Source organism: Drosophila suzukii, chromosome 3, assembly GCF_043229965.1.
Source record: "Drosophila suzukii chromosome 3, CBGP_Dsuzu_IsoJpt1.0, whole genome shotgun sequence".
In the NCBI taxonomy this organism is placed as follows: domain Eukaryota; kingdom Metazoa; phylum Arthropoda; class Insecta; order Diptera; family Drosophilidae; genus Drosophila; species Drosophila suzukii.
In genome coordinates this window covers 68,221,325-68,244,961 of record NC_092082.1, presented here as the reverse complement: position 1 = coordinate 68,244,961, position 23,637 = coordinate 68,221,325, and the positions used below count along the sequence as shown (strand labels likewise).

Below are 23,637 nucleotides of genomic sequence, written 5' to 3'. Positions count from 1 at the left end.
CGCACTGGCGGAGTAACACTCGCACACAGCCACCAACGCTGCGTATACGTAATGTCAAAACTATCGATGGCGAATTTACACCACGTCGCGAACACATTTTTTGCCACAGCACAAACGACATCGGTGTGTTTTTTGCTGTTGTCGCGTTAGTTGTTGCATCCGCGAAGGGCTTATTTGTGGATCGTTGCCAATGACACACCCTGTTGTGGGGAATCTCTGACATCCTGGATTTAGTAGGCTAATGAAGCAATGAAAATATTCTAGATATTGTTATCTTGTGTTAACTCCTATCAATTATTAGAAAAATTACATATTTATTTAACTTATTTGGAACATCTTTTCCCCAAGGATATTACACGAACTACTTAAGTTTAATTTGAACCATAAAGGTGGATTATATATCAATTTATTAACTTTCAGAAATAGGTACTTTATAGGTATAATGTGTATACGATACACATTTTTGAGTATGTTATACAAGGTATTATATTAATAAACTCTTTTATAAAAACTAAAGCATTTCCTTTTTTTTATATATATGTATATAAAATTTATTATTATGCTATATAATACATTAATACTAGTATTTACTAATTTTAAGGGTACTTTGATGGGTTATAACCAGCGATGGTCTGGTTTCTTTATAGCATTTACCCAGCAGGGGAGACCCATTCGTTTCTATCGCATATTTCACTATATTTTCATTTTAGCGCTTTCACACACACATTGATGCAGAGGCACGCATGCACACAAACACAGCCATACACATACACCCCCAACAACAATGGTCGCACTTCCTGTTTCCGCTTGTTGGCAGCGGTGTTGCAAAGTGTGATGGGGAAGGCAGAGGAAGAGGAAATGGAAGAGGTGAGGTCGGGCGACACCGGGGTCAAGGGAGAAATTTGCATAAATTTTCCGTACATTTCGCACAGAAGGCAAATTGCATTTTCAGCATAACACGTACTCCATTCTACTTACACCGACAGCAGCCAACGCACACTTACACTTTCACCCTCACGCAGTAGTTTTTCTTTTCATCCGCCACGCCCACCGCCTCCCCCTATCACCGCCCAAAAAAAAGGTAGGCCCTGTTTTCCCGGCGCCATCATCCTTATTTTCATTTTCAACCTCCTCACATCGGCAGGAGTTTCATCCTTATCCTGGCGCTCCATTCGTCTGTGTTAGTTTAAGGCATGCAAATGTTACGAAAATTGCTTTTTACTTCCCATCATGCAGGTGAATGAGTTTTCCTCCCACTCCCCCACCCCCTCACACACACAGGCAAACACGACATCCTCACACCCACGCACACACAAGTAAGTTAAGTGTTTGCCTTCAAGTTGTTACTGCTAAATTACCTTTTGTTGTAATTTTTGGACCTCGCACAATGGACACAAAAGTTTTTGTGACCCACAAAAACAAATAAATATCAAAATAATTCATAGCCAATGCATTCTGAATATATTGTGTGTCAGCATTGTCAAGTGTAGTTGTAGCTTCGTGTTTAAAATATATTAAATATTGAAATTCCAATCAATTTCTCATTCAACTGAAATGTCTATCGTATGCAATTTTACGGCTTAACTCTAACAAAATATTATTTAATGTTTCGAATATACCGTTTCCGGGAAAATTCCATAATAATGCCATTTCACTACCATTTTTGCTTTTTAAATGCATGTTTATTTTAAATGCCTAATGATTATGAAATCATTGCCTATTTTTTTGGGAAATGTACACTGTACATGCTCGTGAATTTTAATGACTTCCTAGATTTTATGAGGCTATTTAACACAATAAGGATACACGCCATAAATCGTTAAATTAATTGAAACTATGAGTTGCTAAAAGTTACCAATAACTTAAATGCCATATTCTGTATGCAGACAGTTATAAAATTGAATTACTTATTTTGCAGTCAGTTGGTTTAATTAAAAGTTATTATATTCAAATTGATAATCGCTATGCACACCACTCACTTTTAACAATGAGTTAATTCCGTTACGCGCCAAACTAATTGAATTATTTAAAATTATTATTTTAAATACCTCGTTTTCATTCTTTCAGTTAATGTATCTAAAAAAATTTAAGCCACAAAACCACTATATTTGCCATTGTCCTGAGGTCGCTTTTTACCTCGAAACCCTCGGAGTGTCCTGTTAAATGATGTGTTGTGGGCCAATTTAAGCCAAGCTCTCTCTATCTCTCTCTGGCTTGGCTACCCTGATTTTGTTTATTTGCACTATAACATTTAAAACTGATTTATGCAGCAAATTGTAGAAAAAACATTTAATTGCTATCCTCTCCTTTTCTGTGCAGGGGGTTTTTTGGGGTCGTTCAGCAAAAATGTTAAATGCAATGTCAAGCAAAAACACCCAAAAACAACTAAAATGAAAGATGGAAGCAGGTGGTTGGGGGCGACAGAGAAGCCAAATAATATTCTGCATACAAAATAACTTGGTTTCTCTAATGGCTGAATTTTAAAATGCATGAGCTCGGGTCACCCCTTCAAAAACCCATTCCCAGCCCCTAAAAACCCCCAACCCATTTCGTTCTGCGAGCATGTTTGTGTTTTCTGCTGTGCTTTGTGAACTGTTGAAGTTTATTTTGCCAGATTTTAATATGTATGAGTTCAAGATGAAGCATTTATGGCAACACAACACAGTGGCAGATAGAATACTCTGTATGTGTTTGGCATATTTATGCAGGTCTTCGACAGAGGGGGTGTGGCAAAAGGGGCGGGGGCGTGCCGGCCTCTCACTTCTGTAATAGCAATTTCCTCCAAAGCCTCCCAAGTATTTTCGGCATGCTCAGCAATTTTCCCACTGGCAAGTGACTGACTAATGTAACTTACGTGTATCCTATATATGTATCCTCGATGTGGAGTCCCTCCATTCCGGGTCCACTTCACCAGCCCCTTCCATCCGTTCACCATGCTCCAATAATGCAAAACATTTGTACTAGACAAGGACGTTCCATTTTCTTTTGGTGGATCCCGCTTCGTGTGGGAAATGTGTGGCTTCTTTTTTGCGGCTCGTTAAGTTAGCCAGATGCCATTTGTTTTATGTTGCTAACTCAATTTATGAATACCACTCATGAATCATGGGGATTTTGAGCCGCTCTTTTTTTTGGGTCTCTTCCGGAGCGAGTGTAATGTTGGTAAAACAGGTTATTATGATAAAAGGGAATTTTTAAATGTTTTTTGGCCTAAATGAGAAATTACACTGCACTCTACATCTTACCGTTGGCACCATGTGCGGCTTTAATAGGGATCTTATTTGCAATATTCATATTTTTATACAGTATAGTACAGCATTAAGCTCTTAATTATTATGGTGTTCTATAATTAAGATGACATTTTAGTTAATTTTTTTGTTTTATTTAATTGCCTTGTTACTTTTGATGTAAAAGTACCTTACCTGATAATAATACCTTCGATTCCAATATCCAAAATCCATCTACCATTAAGAAAACTTTTCAGAAGATTCAATAAATTTGAATTTTTTATATATATTAAGTTAAATGAAGATTGGTTTAACGCTCATCACTTTTCACACCCCAACCCAATCATTCCTATCTCGTTTAGCCAGGTCCTAACTCATCTTATTAACGGAATTGATGTGTTTGCTTATTTACTTGATGTCACGGGATATATGTTTGGATTCAGCTGCTAAACACGAGTCCTTTGCTCCCCCATTTTGGTCCTTGCGTTTTACGTGCTCATTATCTGCGCTTCCGACCAATTAGATTCAATTACCCACCGCACGTCTATTGTGGGGAGAGGGCTGGGATTCCCCCTATCCGATTGCCCTTGATGAGATGCGAGTTGGACTGGGGATTATTATTCCCGTAACGTTATCCGGACGGAATTCTCCGCCGGCATACACACGTCACGTAGCCAAGTACATCCTGTCGAGGCTCCTGTTCGTTGCTCAGTACAACTAATCCATCACTAGTCGTCTTACATTTTAAATGATTCTGCTAGGCTAGCCAGCCTGGATGGGGTAAGTGGGGGATTATAGAGGCATTAACACCCATCAGAAAGTCAATTGCTTGTAAAATTCAAGGATATTCCTCAGTCTTTGGCAGGCTGGGTCGACAGGATTCCTTGGAAAATTTCACAAGTGACACTTATTTATCATTCGTCCCCAGTCTTATTTATCATCAGTGAACAGGCAAACAGCAGAGACAGCACGATACAAACAAATTGAACAAGGACTTATCCTTAATGTGGGGTGATTTGTCAGCTCAGATGGAAGATGTCCTTAAGAGAATTCCCAAGGAGGCTGAAATTTAATTTCATACTTTGTTAAAAGGGCAAATCATTTGTAATCAGAGATAAGAGAGGCAAGATGAGTAGGTAAATTAATCCGAAGGTGTACGGATTTCAACCCAAGAAAACGCAAACTTCGAGTTCCATACAATTACGTATATTTATTTGGATTATTTGTGTCAAATATTGTTGCTTTGCATTCTTATAAGTTAATTATTGAAATGATTTTCGTTTTTTAATGCTTTACATCGGATCTTAGTGGTTCATAAAAAATATTAACAAAAAAGCACGCTTTGCTACTAAATTAGCTAATCTTTAGGTGCAAGAACTTACAAATTAATATCACTATAAATGCTCAAAGGGGTAAGTGATGGTAAAGAGTAAAACTAGAATTCTGTGTGAAAACTGTTTGCCGTGTCGATCATCTTGGATTGCAGAAATATCTCGGCATGGTCAGTCATCTAAGGGTACAAATAGAATGTTACGAAAAATATTTTAAAAAAAGATGATTGGGTTTTCACACAAATCACTAAATCGCTTTTAAAATAGTTTAAGGTGTCTAAAAGTATGCAACAATATATATAATCTCAGAGTTACAATGAATTCATTAAAAAGAAAGCAATCATTTATTCACTGCATACTTTTAGACACCTAGTGAATTGTGTGGCTAATATCAAAGACTACTATAATATGTAATATCCTACCTCCTTGAGGGTCAGCAGTTCGTCCTTGTTCTCGTCGCACAGGCTGAACAAAGTGGCCGCCTCTTGGAGAGCATAGCGTGGGGTCTTCGGATTTACATAGTTAAGGAGTTCCCCCCGATCTGCCTTGCCGTCGTGATTTTTGTCTATGATCCGCTTGAACTCCTCTCGCCGCTCCACCAGCGTCTTGGAAATCAGAGATTTGCGCATCAGGTCGTCATCGTCGTCCACATTCAGGTCGGAGAACTCCTCCAGAGTCAGCTGATCGTCCCCATCCTGATCAAACTGGCGCAGCAGATCATCGACCAGTTCCAAAAGATTGGACACACTGGACTCGGGATGGCGGAAACTCAAATACTCATCGATGGTCAGGGTGAAGAGATCGGTTCGAGCTGCCTCCGACCAGCGGGCCTTGTCCCTCATCATGTCCTCCCTGGCCCGCCGATTCAGCGCCGTGTGCCTGATCTCGTCGTGCTCATCGATGTCCGCCTCCGTCATGCCGTGCTCCCTGAGGAAGAAACGGTGGTACTCATCCCAGGTGATCAGTCCGTCGGCGGGTCCGATGTCCACGCGCCGGAACTCACGGGCATTGTTCATGATCGCCTCATCAATGTGCTCCACGATCCGTCGGTTGATGTACTGGCCCATCTCCTGAATGGATAAAATATTGTCATGATTGCGATCGGCCCTGAAAAGGTGAGAAAAGAAAATGTAAGAAATATTATAAGTTAGTTAAGGATGATCTATTCAAACCCAATTAGGTATTTTTATTTTTATATATTTATTTAAGTCCAATAATTATTCTAATAATAAAAAATCAAAGCTTAAATTCTTAACAGTCCCCTTGAAAATGTCTTTAAATTCCCTAACAACTGAGTACATTTTCTATATAATACCGAACCTAACTGAGTTAAGAAGCCTAATCAAATGTACATTATACATTAACAGCAACCGACTGGTCCCCTTGGCATTTGGCACGAATTCCCTGTTGCATACTTGGCTCCTCCTCCTCTGTGGCACACACCTCACCTGGATCCCCAGCCATCTAGCCACCGCAGAGAAGTGGAGCCACCAAATGCTGCATATGACAGCTGTCTAATGATTTCTCAGACCCCAGGCTTCCTTTGCACTTGGAAAATTACCAAAAGAAGAAGATACAATACAATAATATTTATAAATCTCTATTAACTTATATTGTACAAAAACAATGAAATAATATAGAACATAAATCATTAATATATAATCAACTTTTAAATCCATTCTTTTTAGATATTATTATTATTATTTTTATATTTTAGTAAATTATTTTACTACTATTGGTACTTTTCCTAAAAACTTTACCGATCTGTATTAAAAATAATAAATGAAAAATGCATGAGAAAAATGGTATGTATGTATATATTCCACATATGTATAACCCCTAAAATAGGATTATTTTATTTTAAAAAATGTTTTACTATTATTTATTGTAATATTACTAGGCTTAAAGATCCAAAATTATATAAAGTGATCAGAACAATTATTATTACCCACATCTTAATTTAGTACGTATCATAATATCTAAAAATTATTTTTCTCAGTGCACACCTTCCCCCGGCAATGAAGTGCGAATGCCCAAAACAGGTGTCAGATATTAAAGCTGCTTATTGGGACTTGGTTCTGAAATGAGGGCGGCGGGTGGAGAAGTGGGCGTGACAGGAAGAGGGCACCAAACCACTGGAATAATCAGCGGATGGTAGGGGAGTGAGACCAATTGTTTGTGCCTGCAATTGTGTTTGTTTGCTCGTATACTTGTACATTTGTATGTATGTATATACGGGCATGTAGGGACACAGCGGAAACGGAAGTGGCTACAGCAGCAGCAGAAGAAGAAGAAGCCGCCACCGCACAGTGGTTTCATTAGCATATAGTTGATAAATAAATAAAGTTGCAACTAAAACGGTTTCAAGTTGGCCCTTCCTTTTTGGGCCAGGAGCAACTTGCTCCTTGCTCCTCCTAATTCCTCTTTTCGGTCACGTTTTGCTGCCCCACCTCTCTAGTTCTCCAGTTTGGCTGAAATGTATAAGAGAAACGTTTGCGGTCTTTTTCCCGAGTCTTTTTCAAGTGGCATCAAAGAGATGAGGCGGGGGAAGCCCCGGCTAAGTCCTCGAATATAAAAACAAAGTTTTCGAGCTTTGGGTTTTCTTCCTTTGGCGTCTTGTACGTGCAAGAAATTGACTCGCAAAAAAATGCGAACGGGAACAACTTTGCCATTCGTACATTCCTGCCATTGAGGCTTTGAAACAGGACCGAAAAGGGGGAAGTACTCGGTTCAAAAACCCGTTTGCAGGAGGGGCCTGGCAAGAGGGGTTAAGGATTTGTTACAGAGCGCAAAGTGCATTTTGCATAAGCCTGCGGTTCCACAAAAGTTGGCCAATTGCTTCTGCCGCCGCCGTGATTCCTGCAACTCGTTTTCCGGGGGCTTCTGTCTAAGGATTTGGATTTGGCCAGGACAGGAAGGGTTTTGAGTGGTGCATAAAACTATTATTTGATTGCATATACACCCTAGTCAGATGAGAATTTGTTTTCGTATTTATTCGCCCAACTCTTTCTCCCCCTGCCACCCATCTCCCTCTGAGGGTTCTGATGGCAGAAGTTAAGCTTAACTGCTGAAAATTTAATGGGATTACTTCAAACTTGATTCCGACTGTTTAGTCTAGGCCTTTTTGCACTGAACTGCAAGTTTTCAAGACCTTTGGGCTGTTGGCAAAGGCACTTTGTTTCTTTTAATTAAATATCCATGAACGAAAATAGTTTGTCACTTTTAGTTGTTTATCAAAGGAAATTAATATTGCGGCACAAGAAATATTAAAGTGTTTTTGGTGAGGGTTATTATGGCTTTTTGTTTGAATTAAACTTAATTCGTATACAGGTGAAATGTTCCTTGTTTAATATAATTAGTTTAATTTAATTCTAGAAAAGTTGTAAGTAATGTGTACAATGTTTAGAGCAGTAAAAAATTTTACTTAAATAGAAAAAATTAAAAAACCTTTTCTAAACAATTACAATAAGCTTTTAAAATTATTGTTGAATGATGGTGATTATAAAATAACAAAAAACCCCTATAAAAAATATTGAATATTGGTGATAACAAAATAAAAAAAATTTATTACTAACAAGGTCCGATTTTCCTTGAATAATAAATACATTTTTTACAAGCTAAACTATAGTAATCAAAGTTTCCAAAAATGGTTCAAATATTTGTTTTCTTTTATTCGCTCTACTTAATAAAATTTGTATTGTTAGTCATGCTCCATGTCCTGTTTATTAAATTAAACAGTATTAAAAAGTTTCAACCTCATTAGGGAAAGTAAAATAAGAATTTTCAGCAAGTCGGCTAAAGCCCTTGGGTGTTAACTTTTCCGAAATGAAAAAAAGAAACATAAATCACATTACCGCACTGAACACTTACCTACTAAGCGCACTAACAACAATAGGAAAACTCGAGTGAAAAAAGTTTTCCGCGTGTTGCGCGCCAACTTTTGGCCAAAGTTTATTGCATACTTTGGTGCGCTCGCACAGCGAGAAAGGAAGTTTGCAATTTTAGCACAACGCAACGCCCAATCAATGCGGGGGGGGGGGTCGTGATGGGCGGTACGAGGGCTGGGGGCGTGGCAGGCTGCGGGTGCCGCAGGCAGGCCTAATTGGATGCAAAAGTCAGAATGGACACGGGCATGGAACAGAGGACACTGGATAGTGGACATTGGACCCAGGACACTGGACAGGACATTAGCCCGCCTCACTGGACGGTTCGGTCATGCATGGGAAATGAGATTGGAACTGCAAAACTGCCAACTGTGGATGGCATGTGGCTGCCACACAGGGACGCCGATCCAGAGGCTAACGATAGCGACACGTTTTACAATTAAAATTTATAACAATGTCCCTTTCAACGGGCCATTGAGGCGACAGTTACAGATAAAATATAATTGCTCCTAAAAATAGAACAGAACCGAACACCCATGAATCTCACGCCCCCCTGTCAACCGCATTATTAAAATGGAATTTACATGCATAAAGGGCGATAGGGAAAATGGGAAAAGGGAAACTGGGTGGCTGTGGTTCCACCCACAAAATGATGGCTATTAATTTCAGGCAGCCACGCAATTATCACAACATTTTCTGGTCACTTTAATTGCAGTTTAATTCCAAGGCGACAAGTGTAAATCTCAACATAACTCACTTCTACCCCCAGAGGGACCTTAAAGATCCGACTATTCATTTAATGCCAGCTCCTGTTGCACTTTAATTGCCCCTTGCCGTAGTTTAAATTTAATTCAAACTCGATTGTCCGAGAATTGTTTGTAATTCAATATATCTGCAAACTATTCCGGCCTGGCTTAAATATATATTCAAAATATGCGGCGCGCAACAAATGCTATGCAAATAATTTTAATTTCGTCTGAGTAGAGTGGAAATTCGAATAAATTCCTGCTCCCTTGGGGTTCGATGGTTTTAAATGTTATCCTCCATCAAATATTAATAAAGGCTGTGCAAATATGTGCGGCCATGGCAGCCATTTATCTATAAACAAATACCGACGGTGGTGCAAACGGTTTACGCCCGGATTCCTGGCTAACCGGCAAAGTGAAATACCCTGGAGACAGGGATCCGTACTGACCAACCCATGGAGTTGGAAAAACTTTGGTGTCGGGACCTCCGATTCGTATTTGCTCTAAGCCTCCTCCCCATGTTTATGTTTACCAACGAAAACTACTGCACAGCCACTGCTTTGCTGATGGACAGCTTCCTGGTGGCTGCCTTCGGGGGTTTTAACTGGTTATCATAAGTGCCGAAGGTCGTCAGAAACTGAAAAGGTTGGGGATGGGGGGCATAGACCATGGCCTTGAGCCAAACGGAAAATGCGATGATGCGAAAGCATCTCTGCACTTTGGAGACTGCTTAGCTCAAGGGCTGAACCGAATGTAGGGCTTTATAAAGATTACAAGTGAGAAAGGGTAGTGAATAAGCTTAATAACATGCCATTTATGTTCGATTTCTCAATGTGATGTTAAGGTTCTAGTTTGTTATCATGTGCTTAAATGGTTCGAATAAAACAAAATGGTTTTCTTAATGTGATATAATAATGTGATAATTTTTAAACGACCAATCTTTGTAGAGTCTGGTACCACACTATTCAGGAGGAAAATCGGATGACAAACCTGAAAAAGAACATTAGGCGAACTTTTTGCAGTCAGTTTAAGTGAAAGGTTGCCTCTAGTTAAGAGATTAAATCTAACTTGATATTGAAAAACATATATTTTCCGAAACAACAGCTAAATCACAATAACAAAAGTTAGCATGACATTGAGAAATCGGTTCTTAGTAAGATTTTAAAATTATGGTGAAGAGTAAATCCAATGTGTTGTCCAATTAAATCTAAAGATTAATAGTCAAAAGATGAATAAAATGTTCTTTTTATTAAATTAGTTCAATATAAATTTAAAGCGCATCCATGACCTACTATTCCCCAAACCACGTACACTAATTGTATCTTTCAGATGGCATCAAACTTAATTGAACTACCATAAATTCTCATTAGCAGCAAACGTAGGCAGGGTTTCTCAGTTGGCATTTATAATCCTAAAGAGTTAAATTGCTCGAGGTCGCAGTCAGACATTCGGAAATTCAAATCGGAAAATCCGAGCAGCCGGGACATGCTTTTCTACTTTATTATTTATTGAATTGAAATGAGTTTTGCCAAAAGACGTTGAGAAGTTTACCAACCGCAACTTTGACTGCTTTCACTGGCTGAAAGGAGGCCAAAAGTTTGGGGTCGGGATGTGAAGAAGTCGAATAAATATGAAACTGCAGTGACAGTTTGATTTCCCTCTGTTATTTGCCCCCAAATTTATTTTCTTTCAAATTCTTTTCAACACCTCAAGTTTTATTTTCGTGTTGGCATTTTCCGTTTTTTGGTTGGGTAAAATTCCTGGCATGCTGACTGCTTGATTACCCCCGAAAAACCCCAGAGCATCAAATTGCAATTTCGCCCAGGACCATGACTGGAAACTTTTCAGTTTCCGTCTGACCACCTCTGGCCCCCACGCCCAACTCACTGGCAGCCATCAACTAATCTATTACGACCTCTAGTGAAGCCAAGTAATTGGCCAATTGCCTAATCGCTTGTGCAGAGACTGAGCACGTTTTATATACCTTGTTTAAGTAATTAGGGGAACAGTGCAAGTCAGGCGGATGGAAATCATCAGGGTTTCCGGCTAACCAATTAAGGGAAGGTTAGGTAAATAGGGTTTTTATTAGGGCAAATATAAATTCCATAAATTCTCGATAGATGTTCCTGATTCCCCTGACCTATTCTCTCACTTCTCTGGGACCGCTATAATTTAATATCTCTTGTCCTGGACAACCAAAAGTTTCCAATCAATGTTTATTATCTTCGCATTGCGAAAAGCTTGTAATTCGATTATCCTGATTGCTCGAAACAAATCAAATCAAAAGCATTGGCAGTCAACAAATCTCTGGCCATGTCCTTATTGATCCAATTCTAACCCCGCAACCTTGCCTGCGACAGAACATCCATCAATTCCAGCTGCTCTTGCTATTGCCACTAATTTTTACAATTTGTCCTACACTGAGTTATGAAGGAGGAGGAGGGTACTTTTGGGAGGAGTTGCGATGAAAGCCGCAGGCAACATCGTTATGTGCAACAATAGTGAAACCACCGAACTAGTGCCAAATTATCAACCGAACAAACCGAGGCCCAGAACCAGAGAACCAGAACCAAAACCCAAGGCCATAACTCAGAGGTGGCCCCTGCGAAACTTACCGTTTGAAAGCTTTTGCCAGTATTTGCTTCTCATTCACATTGCTGGCCGCTAAAATAACTGTTTCTGGCTGGTTAGGGGATTTGCTGGCATTGCTGGCAGCCGCACTTTGCACTTTTTGTGGAGGGGGTTTATATTCGGCTTGGTGTTGGGGATACTCGTTCCCCGGATCCAAATTGTTTGCCACGGGCTGAGACCTCAGCTTTGCCTCGTGTTTTTGTTGCTGCTCCAGTTCCTGCAGCGAATTTGGCCATCGTTGGGCGCCATTATGCCCCACGTTGGGCGCCACTTTTGTGTCTGCCTGCGTGATGCTGCTACTGCTGCTGCTGCTGCTGCTCTTGCTGCTGCTGCTGCTGCTGCTGCTTCCCTGCTCCTTCAGCTGCTGCTGCAGCCTTGTGCTGGTGCTGTGCAGGATCAGGCCAATGAAGAACATATAAAACAAAATTGCGCACAATGTCGAGCAGCGCAGCCAGCGGAAGCTTTTGCTCAGCTTGTTAACGAAAGTCATTTTGTTGCCACTGCCTTCGTCGTCGTCCTCGTCGTCGTCCTTTTCGTTTTCGCTGGACAATAGTTGGCAGTGGAGTGGCTGATGGCGATGATGGTGATTGTGGTGATGGTGGTGGTGACTGGGAGGCGGTGGTAGTGGTAGTGGTACCGGTGGCGTTGATGGGACCAGCTCTAAGTTCTGGTACACCGACTCCTCATCCTCCTCGGTCCAATCGGCTTCCGGCTCTTGCTCCAACTTGGACCGCAGCTTTCAGGACTCGTTGCGTGTAATTTGCAGTAATTTCTGCTCCTCCTCCTCCCTTCGCCTCTAGACCTTCTCCTTTCGTTGCCTTTTCGAGCCAGTTGCCTATCCTGTTGCTGGTGTTCCCGATGTTGTTGTAATTGTACATTAATTGACTTTTATGTTGCAACCAGCGACAGGCAGGCAGCGGTTGATGGTCCTTCTCCTGCTCCTTTTCCGCCTCCTGCAATTTGTTTCACTGCAGCCACGCCCCCTTTTTATATATAGTTAAAGCGGGGCGTCAGAGTAACAGCTTCTAATACCAATTTGATGTGTTATTGCGCTTCGCACGATTCCCATTTCCTTTATGCCGGGGCTCCATCTCGTCTGCATTTTACACCAATTTTACATGATTGTTAGGGGCGCCATTTCCATTATGCGCGTTGATAATGCTGATGGCAATGGTTCTGTGGAGCAGAAGGGAAGAAGAGGAAATGGATTTAGCATGAGTAAAGTTAAGGAAATCGTTTCCCATTGCGAATTCGGGTCAGTGGTTATCGAAATTTATTGTGACAAAGTCGGGGGGATTGCGTATTTAAATCAATTCAAAAGACTAATACTATTAAGGGTACTATGAAATATGCGTACTAGTAACTTACTGGAAAAGTTAGGGCAACCTCCAGAAAAAAGGTCTAAAGCCTTGTGAATTTATATATTAAATTAAAGTTTGGCTAAATTTATAGTTATATTTAGGTCCCCCTACCAGTATAAATTTAATTTTTTTCTAGCTTCTCACCACGTAGCAATTCTTTGACACACTTTATCTCTTTCAGCTTTACGCAAATAATTTGCTCTTTTTAAAGTGCGCACTTTAGTCTTGAATTTATGTTCTCCAGTCGAGTATAATCGCCCCCTTTTTGGCCTTCGCATTTCTCCCACAAAGTTATTAATTAGCCATTGCAAAATCTTTTTACTCACTTCAATGGGCTCTCAAGGGGGCCAATCAAAGGAGCCCAAAAAGATGAGAGGGGGATTCAGCCATTAAGCAGCCAACGAGCGAATTAGAAAGTCCCATTAATTTTCCTTCGTTCGTATTATTGAAGTAGAGTGATTCTTAAGTGGGAGGGGTACAAGGTTCAGGGTTCCCATAAAATGGGGCCAACCTAATGACTTACATAATAGAATGTACTAAAACAGAAGTCGTAAATGAGATCAGATGAGATGAGAGTTCAGATGAGATGTGATGAGTTCGGGGCAGCCTAAACCATGGGATAAGTAGTTAATTTTAATAGGTCCAACATAAAATGTTCCATGTTGTCGGTCATTTATGTGGCCACATAAACAGTAATCTGAACTCCGGACGGATTTAATAAACTCTCGTTGAAAGGGTAGACCAAAAACAAGTCTTAAATATATATTTTTTGACAGTTCTATTAAAGTTTTTCATGACGAGAGTTTCTTTAATGTATTATTTAACATGTACTTATCCATTTTTTATGAAAAACACCCCTGAACAGTAATCCATTGAAAATGGAATTGCTTGTCAACATTTGCCATACCGATTTCCCGTTGTAAGAGTAATTTAATCAGATATTTACCCCTGTATATATTTATGCCATATTCCCAGACACCAAGAACGGAATCCCCACTCGTCGATGGAAATTCGCTCGACTGTATACAGTGTATACTCATATTCAATTCGATTTGACTTACTGACTCAATTTGCTTTTCAGAATATGCTGCACATGTGTTCATGGGTCCGTACATTTGTGTGAATTTTATGATCCCACTTGCTGTTTTTGTTATTGTTTTATGTTGTTGTTGTTTTTGGCCCTGGTCTGTTGCCACACTTTTTAACGCTATTGTCTCGAGTCGTTTACTTTTGCTTTCGTTTCGATGGCTGCGCTTGTCTTTGTACCACTTTTGCTTTTGTCTTTTATTGGCCAACAGAAAACCAGTTGAGCATCTTTTAAAACCCACTGTGCACATGGAAAAAACATGAATATGTATGGGTAGATTTTAAGTTTCTATTTATCTATCATCTGCATTATTTTTGAACAAAAAAAGAGTTTATCTTACCTTTTTATTTGCTATTTTTATCATCGATTTATATGTAATATACATTTATGTATTACATATATAACTTTTTTTTAAATACTAAAAGTACTTCCAGAATCAAACACTTTCCTCGCTTTAAAATCCATGTTAAGTGTCTAAAAGTATGCAGTGAATGAATGATGGTAGCCATTCTGGATAATTGTTGGTTGTATGGAGTTTTTCTTTGGAAGTTAATTTTGGTTGCTTGAATACTGAGCCTTTTGCAATATATTTCATCTTACCATAATTTGAAAAAATAAATTTTTAAGACTAAAAGTCTTGACAAATATTTCACCCATTTGTTTTGAGTGTAAATACACTGGCTCACACTCATTTAAACACTCAGAAACCCATAAGCGAGTCGCAGATGTTTCTTTCATCGCTTGGCCAGTATTGTCTTGTGTTGGCCAGCTACATTTGGCCATTGCCATTCGTTGTTGCCACTTTTACTGTTTGACCGTTCCATTTCTTTATTTCTGTTCGCTTTCTGTTTTTTATTAACTGCTTCTCCGCTGGCACTTGCTTTTGTTTCTCCCTTTCAGCTGCAGCCTTGTTTTATGTCTCTGTGAACTTTTGTTGGTTATTAGCTTGTCCGCACTCCCAAACAGATGGCTTCGGATGGGAAAAGGGGAGGCCAAACAAAACAGAGATGGGAAAAAAAGTTGGTAATAAATTTTTAATGAAATTTCTGTGCAACCTTAATGAAAATCGACCAGAAAAAGAGGGAAGAGCCAGAGACAAATGGAAGCGCACTCGGCTAGGAAGATTTTTTTAATCAAATTTACGTTCATATCGGGAAATCAAATCCAATTAGCAACTTTATAAGAACTTTCCACTTGCCTGGCCATTTTGCATTTGCCCCTCGGCAAGGGAATAAAGTGGATGTGCTTCAGTTACCGCTCATTAAAAGTGTCCCTCGTTATAGGGATTCATGCTGAACGCCCACTTTAAGCAGGCGTCCCTTAATCCACCAGCTCTCCTCGCCCCCAAAAGATAGTGTCAATTTCAATAAAAATCGATGATGTAGCAAAAAGTGCAGGAGGAAAAAAAGTGGAGAACCGAAACGGGAGAAATGAGAGTTAAAAAATGTGTTAAACTTTATTGCAAAACTATTGCCAGACAAGTGGCACAGAATGTTGCAAGGGAGGGTATGGGGTGGTACGAAAAGGGGGGCAATATCTGCCTGAAACTCAGCGATAAGCTCTGGATGGCTGAACAAGTTTAAAGATTTGATTTGGCAAAGGCTGCCCCACCGTCATGAGAACAGCCAAGGGAATTTCCCATTCCCCATGCCCATTCCTCCTCCACCACCATTACAAATCGATGATAACGATGACGATGATGAAATGTTTGCTCAGCCATTGATGGATCTATCCTGGTGAAAGGGTGAGGATGCCAGGGGAGGTCGGATGATTGGCCAGTCGAGATGGGATAACAGTTTGATGGGGAATGTTTGTTTGCGCCAAGAGAAATGCAGTTCGCAGCAGCACAAAGATAACTTAAATACTCCCGGCTCAAGAATGTTTGAGCGATGACGGATCGCAGGAGGGGGAGAAGGCTAATCTGGGATGGAATATGCCGAGATATCGAATGGGGGGGGGGGGGTATTGGAATGGGGATTGGAATGGGTGGTGCATTCTCTGAAAGGGGCTCCTGGTGCAATTCAAGCCCTTAAGCTGCTTAAATTGATTGTGTAAGGTTGTTTAAATTGGCCGAAATTCCATTTTCATTCAAGTTTTCTTAAACTAACTTCAGTAGCAAATATAAAAGCGAGATAAAAACATTTTAGCTTTATGTTTTTTAACAATAGTTCATAGAAACAGCATACTTGTAGAAAAAAGGCCACTTCAAATGGTAAAAGAAATTCAATTTAAAAACGTTTAAATACGGAAATATTAAAGATATATAGGTATTAAAGCTAATTAAAAGAAACAAATTGAAGAAAACGTTCAACTTTAAATGTTAAAGTAAGTTTATTGTAAGAGCATTAAATGGACAAAGTGCCATAAACATAAGTTAGTTCAATTAAATATTTCATTGAAATGATAATAAATAGACATGAATAATATTTTAAACATTCAAATTTTATGTTTTTTAAGGTTAACTCATGGAAACAGCCAATTTGTTAAGAAAGAGGCAACTTGAAGTGGTAAAAGAAATTCAATTAAAAAACTTTGAAGGACTAAAATATTTAAGGTATATATTTTTAAAGCAAATAAAAGAAACAAATTCAAGAAAACTGTCAACCTTAAACGTTTAATACATGAAATTATAAAAACTACTTTAAGCATAAGTAAGTACAATGAAATAAATCATTGAAAATGACATGTAATAAATAAAATAAAATACAAAGTCTTTAAGGCCTGTGCCCTCTTGAGGTCCTACAGTCCATGAGCAACATACACTATCCATTGCAATCAGACAATTAGAAATTTATGAATTTCTCTCTCCCTGTCAGTTTCAATTTGTATGGAAATATGTAAAACAAAACGGGCAACCAATGATGGCTAATCAATTGCATTAATTATGAATAACTCGCACAGCAAACTATCTCCAATATCAAAACTATCTGTCTATTTAGCTCGTTTCTATCTCCATTCCTAATTGAACATCAACAAAATCACTAAAAACCAGGCAAAACACCGACGGGCAACATGGCTAAATCCATGGAAACCGGGCAAAAACAAAAACACAAAATGGCAAAATTCTATAAAATATGCATAGGAAAATCCATTTCAATTTTTTGTCCATAACAATTTTCGAGGCTCTGACATTTCAATTAAAACTCGCAACGATTTGATGAGCACTGATGACGATGATAATAATGTTGATGTTGAGAAGGATTATAATAGGCGAACACCCAAAGAGTCGTGGGCATTGCTTATAGATTTAATTTAACTTTTTAATGAACTCGAGTTGAGGCAGCAGTTGAACCCATTTAAGCCCAGCATTTATTCCAATTAGCAAAAGAGTTTTTTCCGTTTTGGGATTAGGGATAATCCCCATGCCGTGCGAAGTTTAAAGACCCCTGGAAATATTTTTCCTCGTTTAAACTGCTTTTTAGGTTGGTAAAGCTCATTTTCCATATTTTTCTTTGGGGAGACAAAGTAGATGATACCCCTTCATTTTTTTTTGCGGAAATAATCAACTCTTCTTTTGGCCAAAGTTGGTTGGCAGCTGATGTGTGCGCCACACACAGCCAACACCAACAACCAAACAACCAACAACCAAATGGCGGCGAGGGGAAAAGAGCAGGAAACAGACAAATAACTTGATTTGTTTGTTGTTTGTAGAGAATGAAAATGCCGAAAAAGCGCACTGCCAATGCAAATACCCAGAGATGAAAAGATGGCTAATTGAAATGGGCAAGCCGAGTGTAAAATACTCTTAAAAAAGGGTTTACCAAAGTGCTGTAAAAGGTATCAATATCTTAAGGGTCGTTTAAGATGGAATTTAAGAATTTGTAAACTAATTAAAAACGAACTAATTTAAACTATTATTATAGCTAATCAATTTACACAATTAAAACAATACAATTTTTAATATCTAAGCGATTTTATTAGACCCAATTTAAATAATTGTTCTTAATAAAAACATAAATTCTATGTTTCTATTTGTTAAGTTAAGCTATAGTATTCAATATACCATTAACTTATTTAGTATTAAGTTAAATATTTGCTTAGTTGCTAAAAGAAACTTCTCATTAAATAAAATATTTTAAAAACATTTTCAAATCTGGCAGTATTTTCCTTTTTTAAAATATAGAAAATAAAATAGGTTACATATTCCCACAGCTTACAGGTTCCTACAACAAACCATTTATTTTTCCAAGCTTTTTTAAAAGGTATAACAATAGGGGCTTTTTTTACAGCCCTTTTTTTATGGCGCTTTTAGAATAAAGCAACTAATGCAAAGCTTGTTTTTCTGGTAGGGCAAAAATCGCGTATACGCAGCGTGGTCGCTGCAATGCAGAGCAATTGCTGTGACACAGCAGCAGGTGGCATCATCACCATCAGCACAGCCATTCCGCTGGACAGGATGGATGTGGATGGAGGATGCAGGATGCAGAATGGAGGATGCTGGATGGAGGGCGAGGAAAAACGGAGAATGAGCAATGCCTGCCCTGGCAAAGTGCACAACAAAACTTGGGATGCACTTGAATGCAAAAGTCTCGACCTGAGGACAAACAAATGAGTGCACTGCATTCGGGGCCAGGACATTGGCACTCGTCGCCGTCGTCCTGGATGGGATGTCATCACCTCGCTCCTCTGCACTCCACTCCACCCAGTCAGCCGGATGAGATGTCAGTTGTTGGATTCACCACCAGTTCCCAGGCCAACCACCGACCCGAAAGAAGTTCATCTCGCATTTTTGCACAATTTACACACTGGATTCCCCCGTACCGACGAGGCATTCATATGTAAATAAGCTTTTATTAGGTGTTCCCTGGCTGGAGAGTGGATGTAAACGAGAATTGGAACTGAACCCAGACGAATGCCAATGCGGAAAGGAAATTGGAGTCTGAGTTGCATATTGATTGCTGCTTGGATTATTGAATTGATTGTCCCTTTTCTCTCATTCCCCTGCCTTTTTTTTCGATGGTTGGTAGTTGGATTTGGTAAGAGAGCTGTAAGAATTTTTTCAATCAAGTTCTTCCTGGCAAAAGTATGTATCTAGTTCCTAACTTATATATAAATAAATTTTAATTAACCTGGCTCTTTGTTTGGTACCCCAAATCTACTGACATTGATGGATTGTTGAAGTTTCAGAACGCCCAACTGCATAGCTAAGAAGATAAGTTTTCCTGGCCCAAAGAAATCAATCAAATTGGACAGTTTGTGTGAATAGGGAGGAATTCCAAAAACAGATTGCCTTAGTTCAGGGATAATTACTGCAAAGTGGATTAACTAAGCTAATCCCGGCTAACCACCAAATGTCTGACTCATACCACAACCAAATGAGATTACCATCCAACCGTATTCACTATTTTATTTTTGGCCTCCCTGCCTAATCTACCTTTAATTGCAATTTGATTAGGCCTAACCTGAATTTGTATCAGGAACAGAGAAAAAAAAAAATAAACATGAAAAACACATTTTCCCCTTACCATCCAAACCAATATGTTTCGTATACAGAGAAAGGTCTAATTTGGCACCACACTGCGTATGCGTAATATGATTTTCATGGCTGTGCCCTGTCATTCCCTATGCACTTTATCTAAGCCACATATAGTATTGATTGCCACCAAATACGTTTCTAATTATAGCGTATTTTTGGGTTCTAACGGGGTGTTTGGTTTACATTTCTCGAAATTGCAATGGCAACATGACACTAAAACGCGATTACCTTACCAATTTGGCACTACCTTGGTTAGAAAGAGACGGAGAGTTAGGGAGTTAGAAAAGGATAGAAATATAAAGGTAGTTAAAGAGGGAGAGAGACGGTTCACGATTGTCGTTTTGCCAGTTTTTGTTTACGGCTGTAGAAAAAGTGAAAGTGCACTTCAAGCCAACTTGCCGCACAGACACACAAACTGCTTATGCATATAGATACAGATATACAAAATGCCACATGTCAACATCTACATACATATACGAGTGTGTGTGTTAACTTGTAATTTTAGCTGCAACTGTAGTTGTGAGCCGACATTTAAACGTAACAGACACTTGAGTCGAGCTAGAAATGTCAGGCCTGAAAAACGGTGGGTGGTGGCTTATGGGAGGGGGTTTGGGGGGATGGTTCCCCCCCAAAAGGGGGCTTCCGCCCACGAATGAATATACAAGAGTCTGTCCATGTGGCCGTGTGTGTGTGCGCTGACGTTGGTGTTGGGGCAACAATAAACCGTAGGGAAGTGCAACAAATGCATGAATAAACAACAACTCAATTTGAATAAAGCAACAGCAGCGCAGTCGACGTCGGCAGAGGGACTACTGATGGGCGGTGGGCGGTGGGCGGGGTGAGGTGTGAAATGTAAACTGAAGACCAGCTTTAAAGTCAACCAAGCTTCTAGCTGCTACTTTGGATTTTACACCTCTTAAAAGCTTTAAAACTGGCTGAAACTCTTAAGAAACTACACTTCAGGATATCCTTACAATTTTAAAACATAATTACTCAGTACAATATAATAATTTCCTGTTTTTTATGTTTTTATTTCCTGTTAAACATGAATATGGTTAAGTATATATAGGTCAACATCCCTCATACGCAGCTCATTTCCCCCTTTTTTGATTTGCAAGCTTCATAAACTGCTTAAAGCCTTAATAAATATTCCAAGTTAAACGCTTTTAATAATTTATTACCCTTTAAAATAAACAGGGTAAATATAACACAGATCAATAAATTAAGTATTTATTACCCTTTTCTTTTTCACAAAAGGTGTGGTTAACCACACTTTGTTTAAAATGAGAAATAGTGGCGAGTTGAAATTTATGAAGTTCTTAAAACGTATTTTAAAAAGTTCGTTAAATAATAAATTGCTTTTATGATTTCCTGTTCATTAACAACAGCTAAAATAAAACATAAATTGCAATTACCATTTCATTTCTTTTTTTTTTATTTAATATTTTATAAAGAAATAGTTATTATGCTCAAAGCCAATTTATAAAAACTTTACTTACGAATTTCAGTAAATCAATAATTTATTCAAATAACTTTATTTTGCTTATACAGGAAATAATTGATCTGTTGGCATATAAAATGTTTATATTTTAATGGAAGCAAAGCAAAAAAGTGCGGTGGTTTTGCCAACTTTTTCAAAGTTAAACTAAAGCTCCGTCCGAGTGTTTACGTAAACTGAAAAACGGATTTTGGCTCCGCTGCAAAAACTGGTTGGCAGCGCTTGGTTCGTCTTGCGTTTATTGCATACAACAATTGATTTTTGCCAGACGGTGGAAAGCGGGACGGCGAAAATGCAAATGAAAATGGCAAAGTGCTCAGCGAAGGAGCGGGATGGATGTGGACGTCAACGGGGGCGACGGGGGCGGTCGCAGTGAGCAATATATGTAGTTTCAAACAAACTTCAAATTGGCGAACACAAAAGCAGCTCTCAGACACACACTGGCACACATTTTACATAGTCAGACAAGTGGGTGGGGGGCAGAGTGGGTGGTGGAGTGGGTGGGTAGGTGGGCGGCTCTGGGGGAGGCGCCACCTGCTGACTGTCACCCGACTGCAACACAAATGACAAACGTGCTTTTGATAGACTTGTTGACGACAAGCTCCTGGCACTTGGCAGCTGTCAGCAACAGCCCAGAAATATGCTGACGTTCTCACACGCATGCACCGCAAAGAAACAGGGGTAATAAGATATAGTTTCAAGAGAATTATGGTTGGTATCCAACAAATATCAAATCATCTAAATAATTGCATAATTCTCGTGACACATAAATCAATTAGTTTGGGGACATCTAAATGTAAAGATTTCAGCATTCGGAATTTTTACTAATCAGCCAGGTACACAAAGAGAAGTATCCAAGAACATTGTTCTTGAATTTAGAACATTGTTCTTGAATAGATAACATTCGTTCTTAAAAACCGTGTAAGTTCATTTTGGTATCAATATAAGAACAAAATGGTGAGAAGAGACAAGTTAAATTGAGTTTACTTAACAACTTTTTGATAAGTATACACTAAGGACTGAACTAATAGTTTATTTGTACATACAATGTACTTAAATACCGCCAATTCAACTTGATTCGAGAAAAATAAAAACATTTTCAACTTAAAAATGTCGTTCTATTTTCAAGACCATGTTCAACTCAGATGAGAACGTCAGAATTGTGCACACTGTTTGTGTGGCAGACAGACCAAGCAGAGCTATTCCCCTATGCCCGCCTAATGGGAAGCTGCTAACCGCAGTTTTTATTCATTATGTAACTAGATAATGAAATAGACTTTAATTAGTATATTATTTAAAATAATTGCAGTCACTAAAACGTATTACAAAATTCATTCCTCTAAATTTCAATACTATAATGTAATACATTTTACAACTGATATTTGTAAGTCAATTTTAAAAATCTTTTTTACGTTAAAAATGTTTTACCACTTGATTTATTTTTAAAATATAACCAACATTCCATTACATTTCTCCCCGTGTAACCACGGTTATTTTTGGTGTCTGGTCTTGTTTGCTGGCTATGAGTGCGGCTGTGAAAAAGGGGGGGAACTGCGAATTTTGTAAGTACTTTTATGGTCGAACCCATTAATAAATAATGCCGAAAATCAATAAGGATGACTCCTTGCAATGGCCATTTTTACGGCCGCCACCACACACATGTAATACTGCATGTTAAATGTATTTTGTGGTCCAATCTTGGTAATTGCAATTACAATCCACTTTGGCCAGCCGGGCTTATGGTAATCAATTTGTTGTGTTTATTACGGCCACGGTTCATGGTTGCTGCAGCAACAGTAACAATGAAATCGCTAAAAAATCACAAGAAACTATGCCCCCATATTGCACTCACTTTTGCTTTCGGTTTGTTTTGCTGCCCGCCTCTTTAGGCCAGCTTTTTGTTTTCGCTTCTCTTTCGACTTGGTTTACGCGCGCGGGACAGAACGAGATGACGACGGAAGTTTCGTAAACGTGTTTTTGTTATGGCCCAAACCACGGATGGCGCAAGTCTGGCTTACCGACCACGTCCGATTCGCAGCAGCAGCAGAAATGTACTGGCTTTGTTTTGGCCAACTCGCCAAGCGGAGCCGAAGTGGCCAACAAAAACCGAAGTGGAAAGCGAAGCCGACAAGTTGTATGTTGCTTTACAAGATATTATTTCAGATAAAGTTAGCTGTTTTAAATTCTCAATTCTCAAGCATAAAACCGGTCCCTTTTCTTAATTGTCAAAATAAATCTTCTTGTTTTTTAATGTTGCCCTGCCAAACCGGAAATATAATTTGAATTTTTGAATTTCGATGGATTTAAATCCCGGTACGTACAATCAGTGTTGGTAAGCGTTATCGATGAGCGATTGCTTAGCCCAACTAGTTCCGCGGTCGATAGTCCATAAGTCTATC

General features: G+C 39.1%; 1 protein-coding gene across 1 annotated transcript; it reads right to left on the bottom strand.

Annotated features, from left to right (window-relative positions):
• Positions 1-4,408: 4,408 nt before the first annotated feature.
• On the bottom strand, positions 4,409-23,296 carry myd (stromal cell derived factor mayday). Its single transcript, XM_036816864.3, has 4 exons — positions 23,091-23,296; positions 11,801-12,992; positions 4,978-5,662; positions 4,409-4,734 (listed from the first exon to the last, which is right to left on the bottom strand). The coding sequence occupies exons 2-4, from the start codon at positions 12,304-12,306 to the stop codon at positions 4,660-4,662; spliced, it is 1,266 nt and encodes a 421-aa protein (XP_036672759.3). The 5' UTR covers positions 12,307-12,992; positions 23,091-23,296; the 3' UTR covers positions 4,409-4,659.
• Between the last annotated feature and the right edge of the window lie 341 nt (positions 23,297-23,637).

Bases quoted from the DNA above. Each gene is read 5' to 3' on its own strand.
- myd (XM_036816864.3), bottom strand. From the start codon at position 12,306: ATGACTTTCGTTAACAAGCTGAGCAAAAGCTTCCGCTGGCTGCGCTGC. The intron at 5,663-11,800 runs GTAAGTTTCGCA...TCACCTTTTCAG, and splicing joins CTGGCAAAAGCTTTCAAACG to GGCCGATCGCAATCATGACA. The intron at 4,735-4,977 runs GTAGGATATTAC...TTGTACCCTTAG, and splicing joins AACTGCTGACCCTCAAGGAG to ATGACTGACCATGCCGAGAT.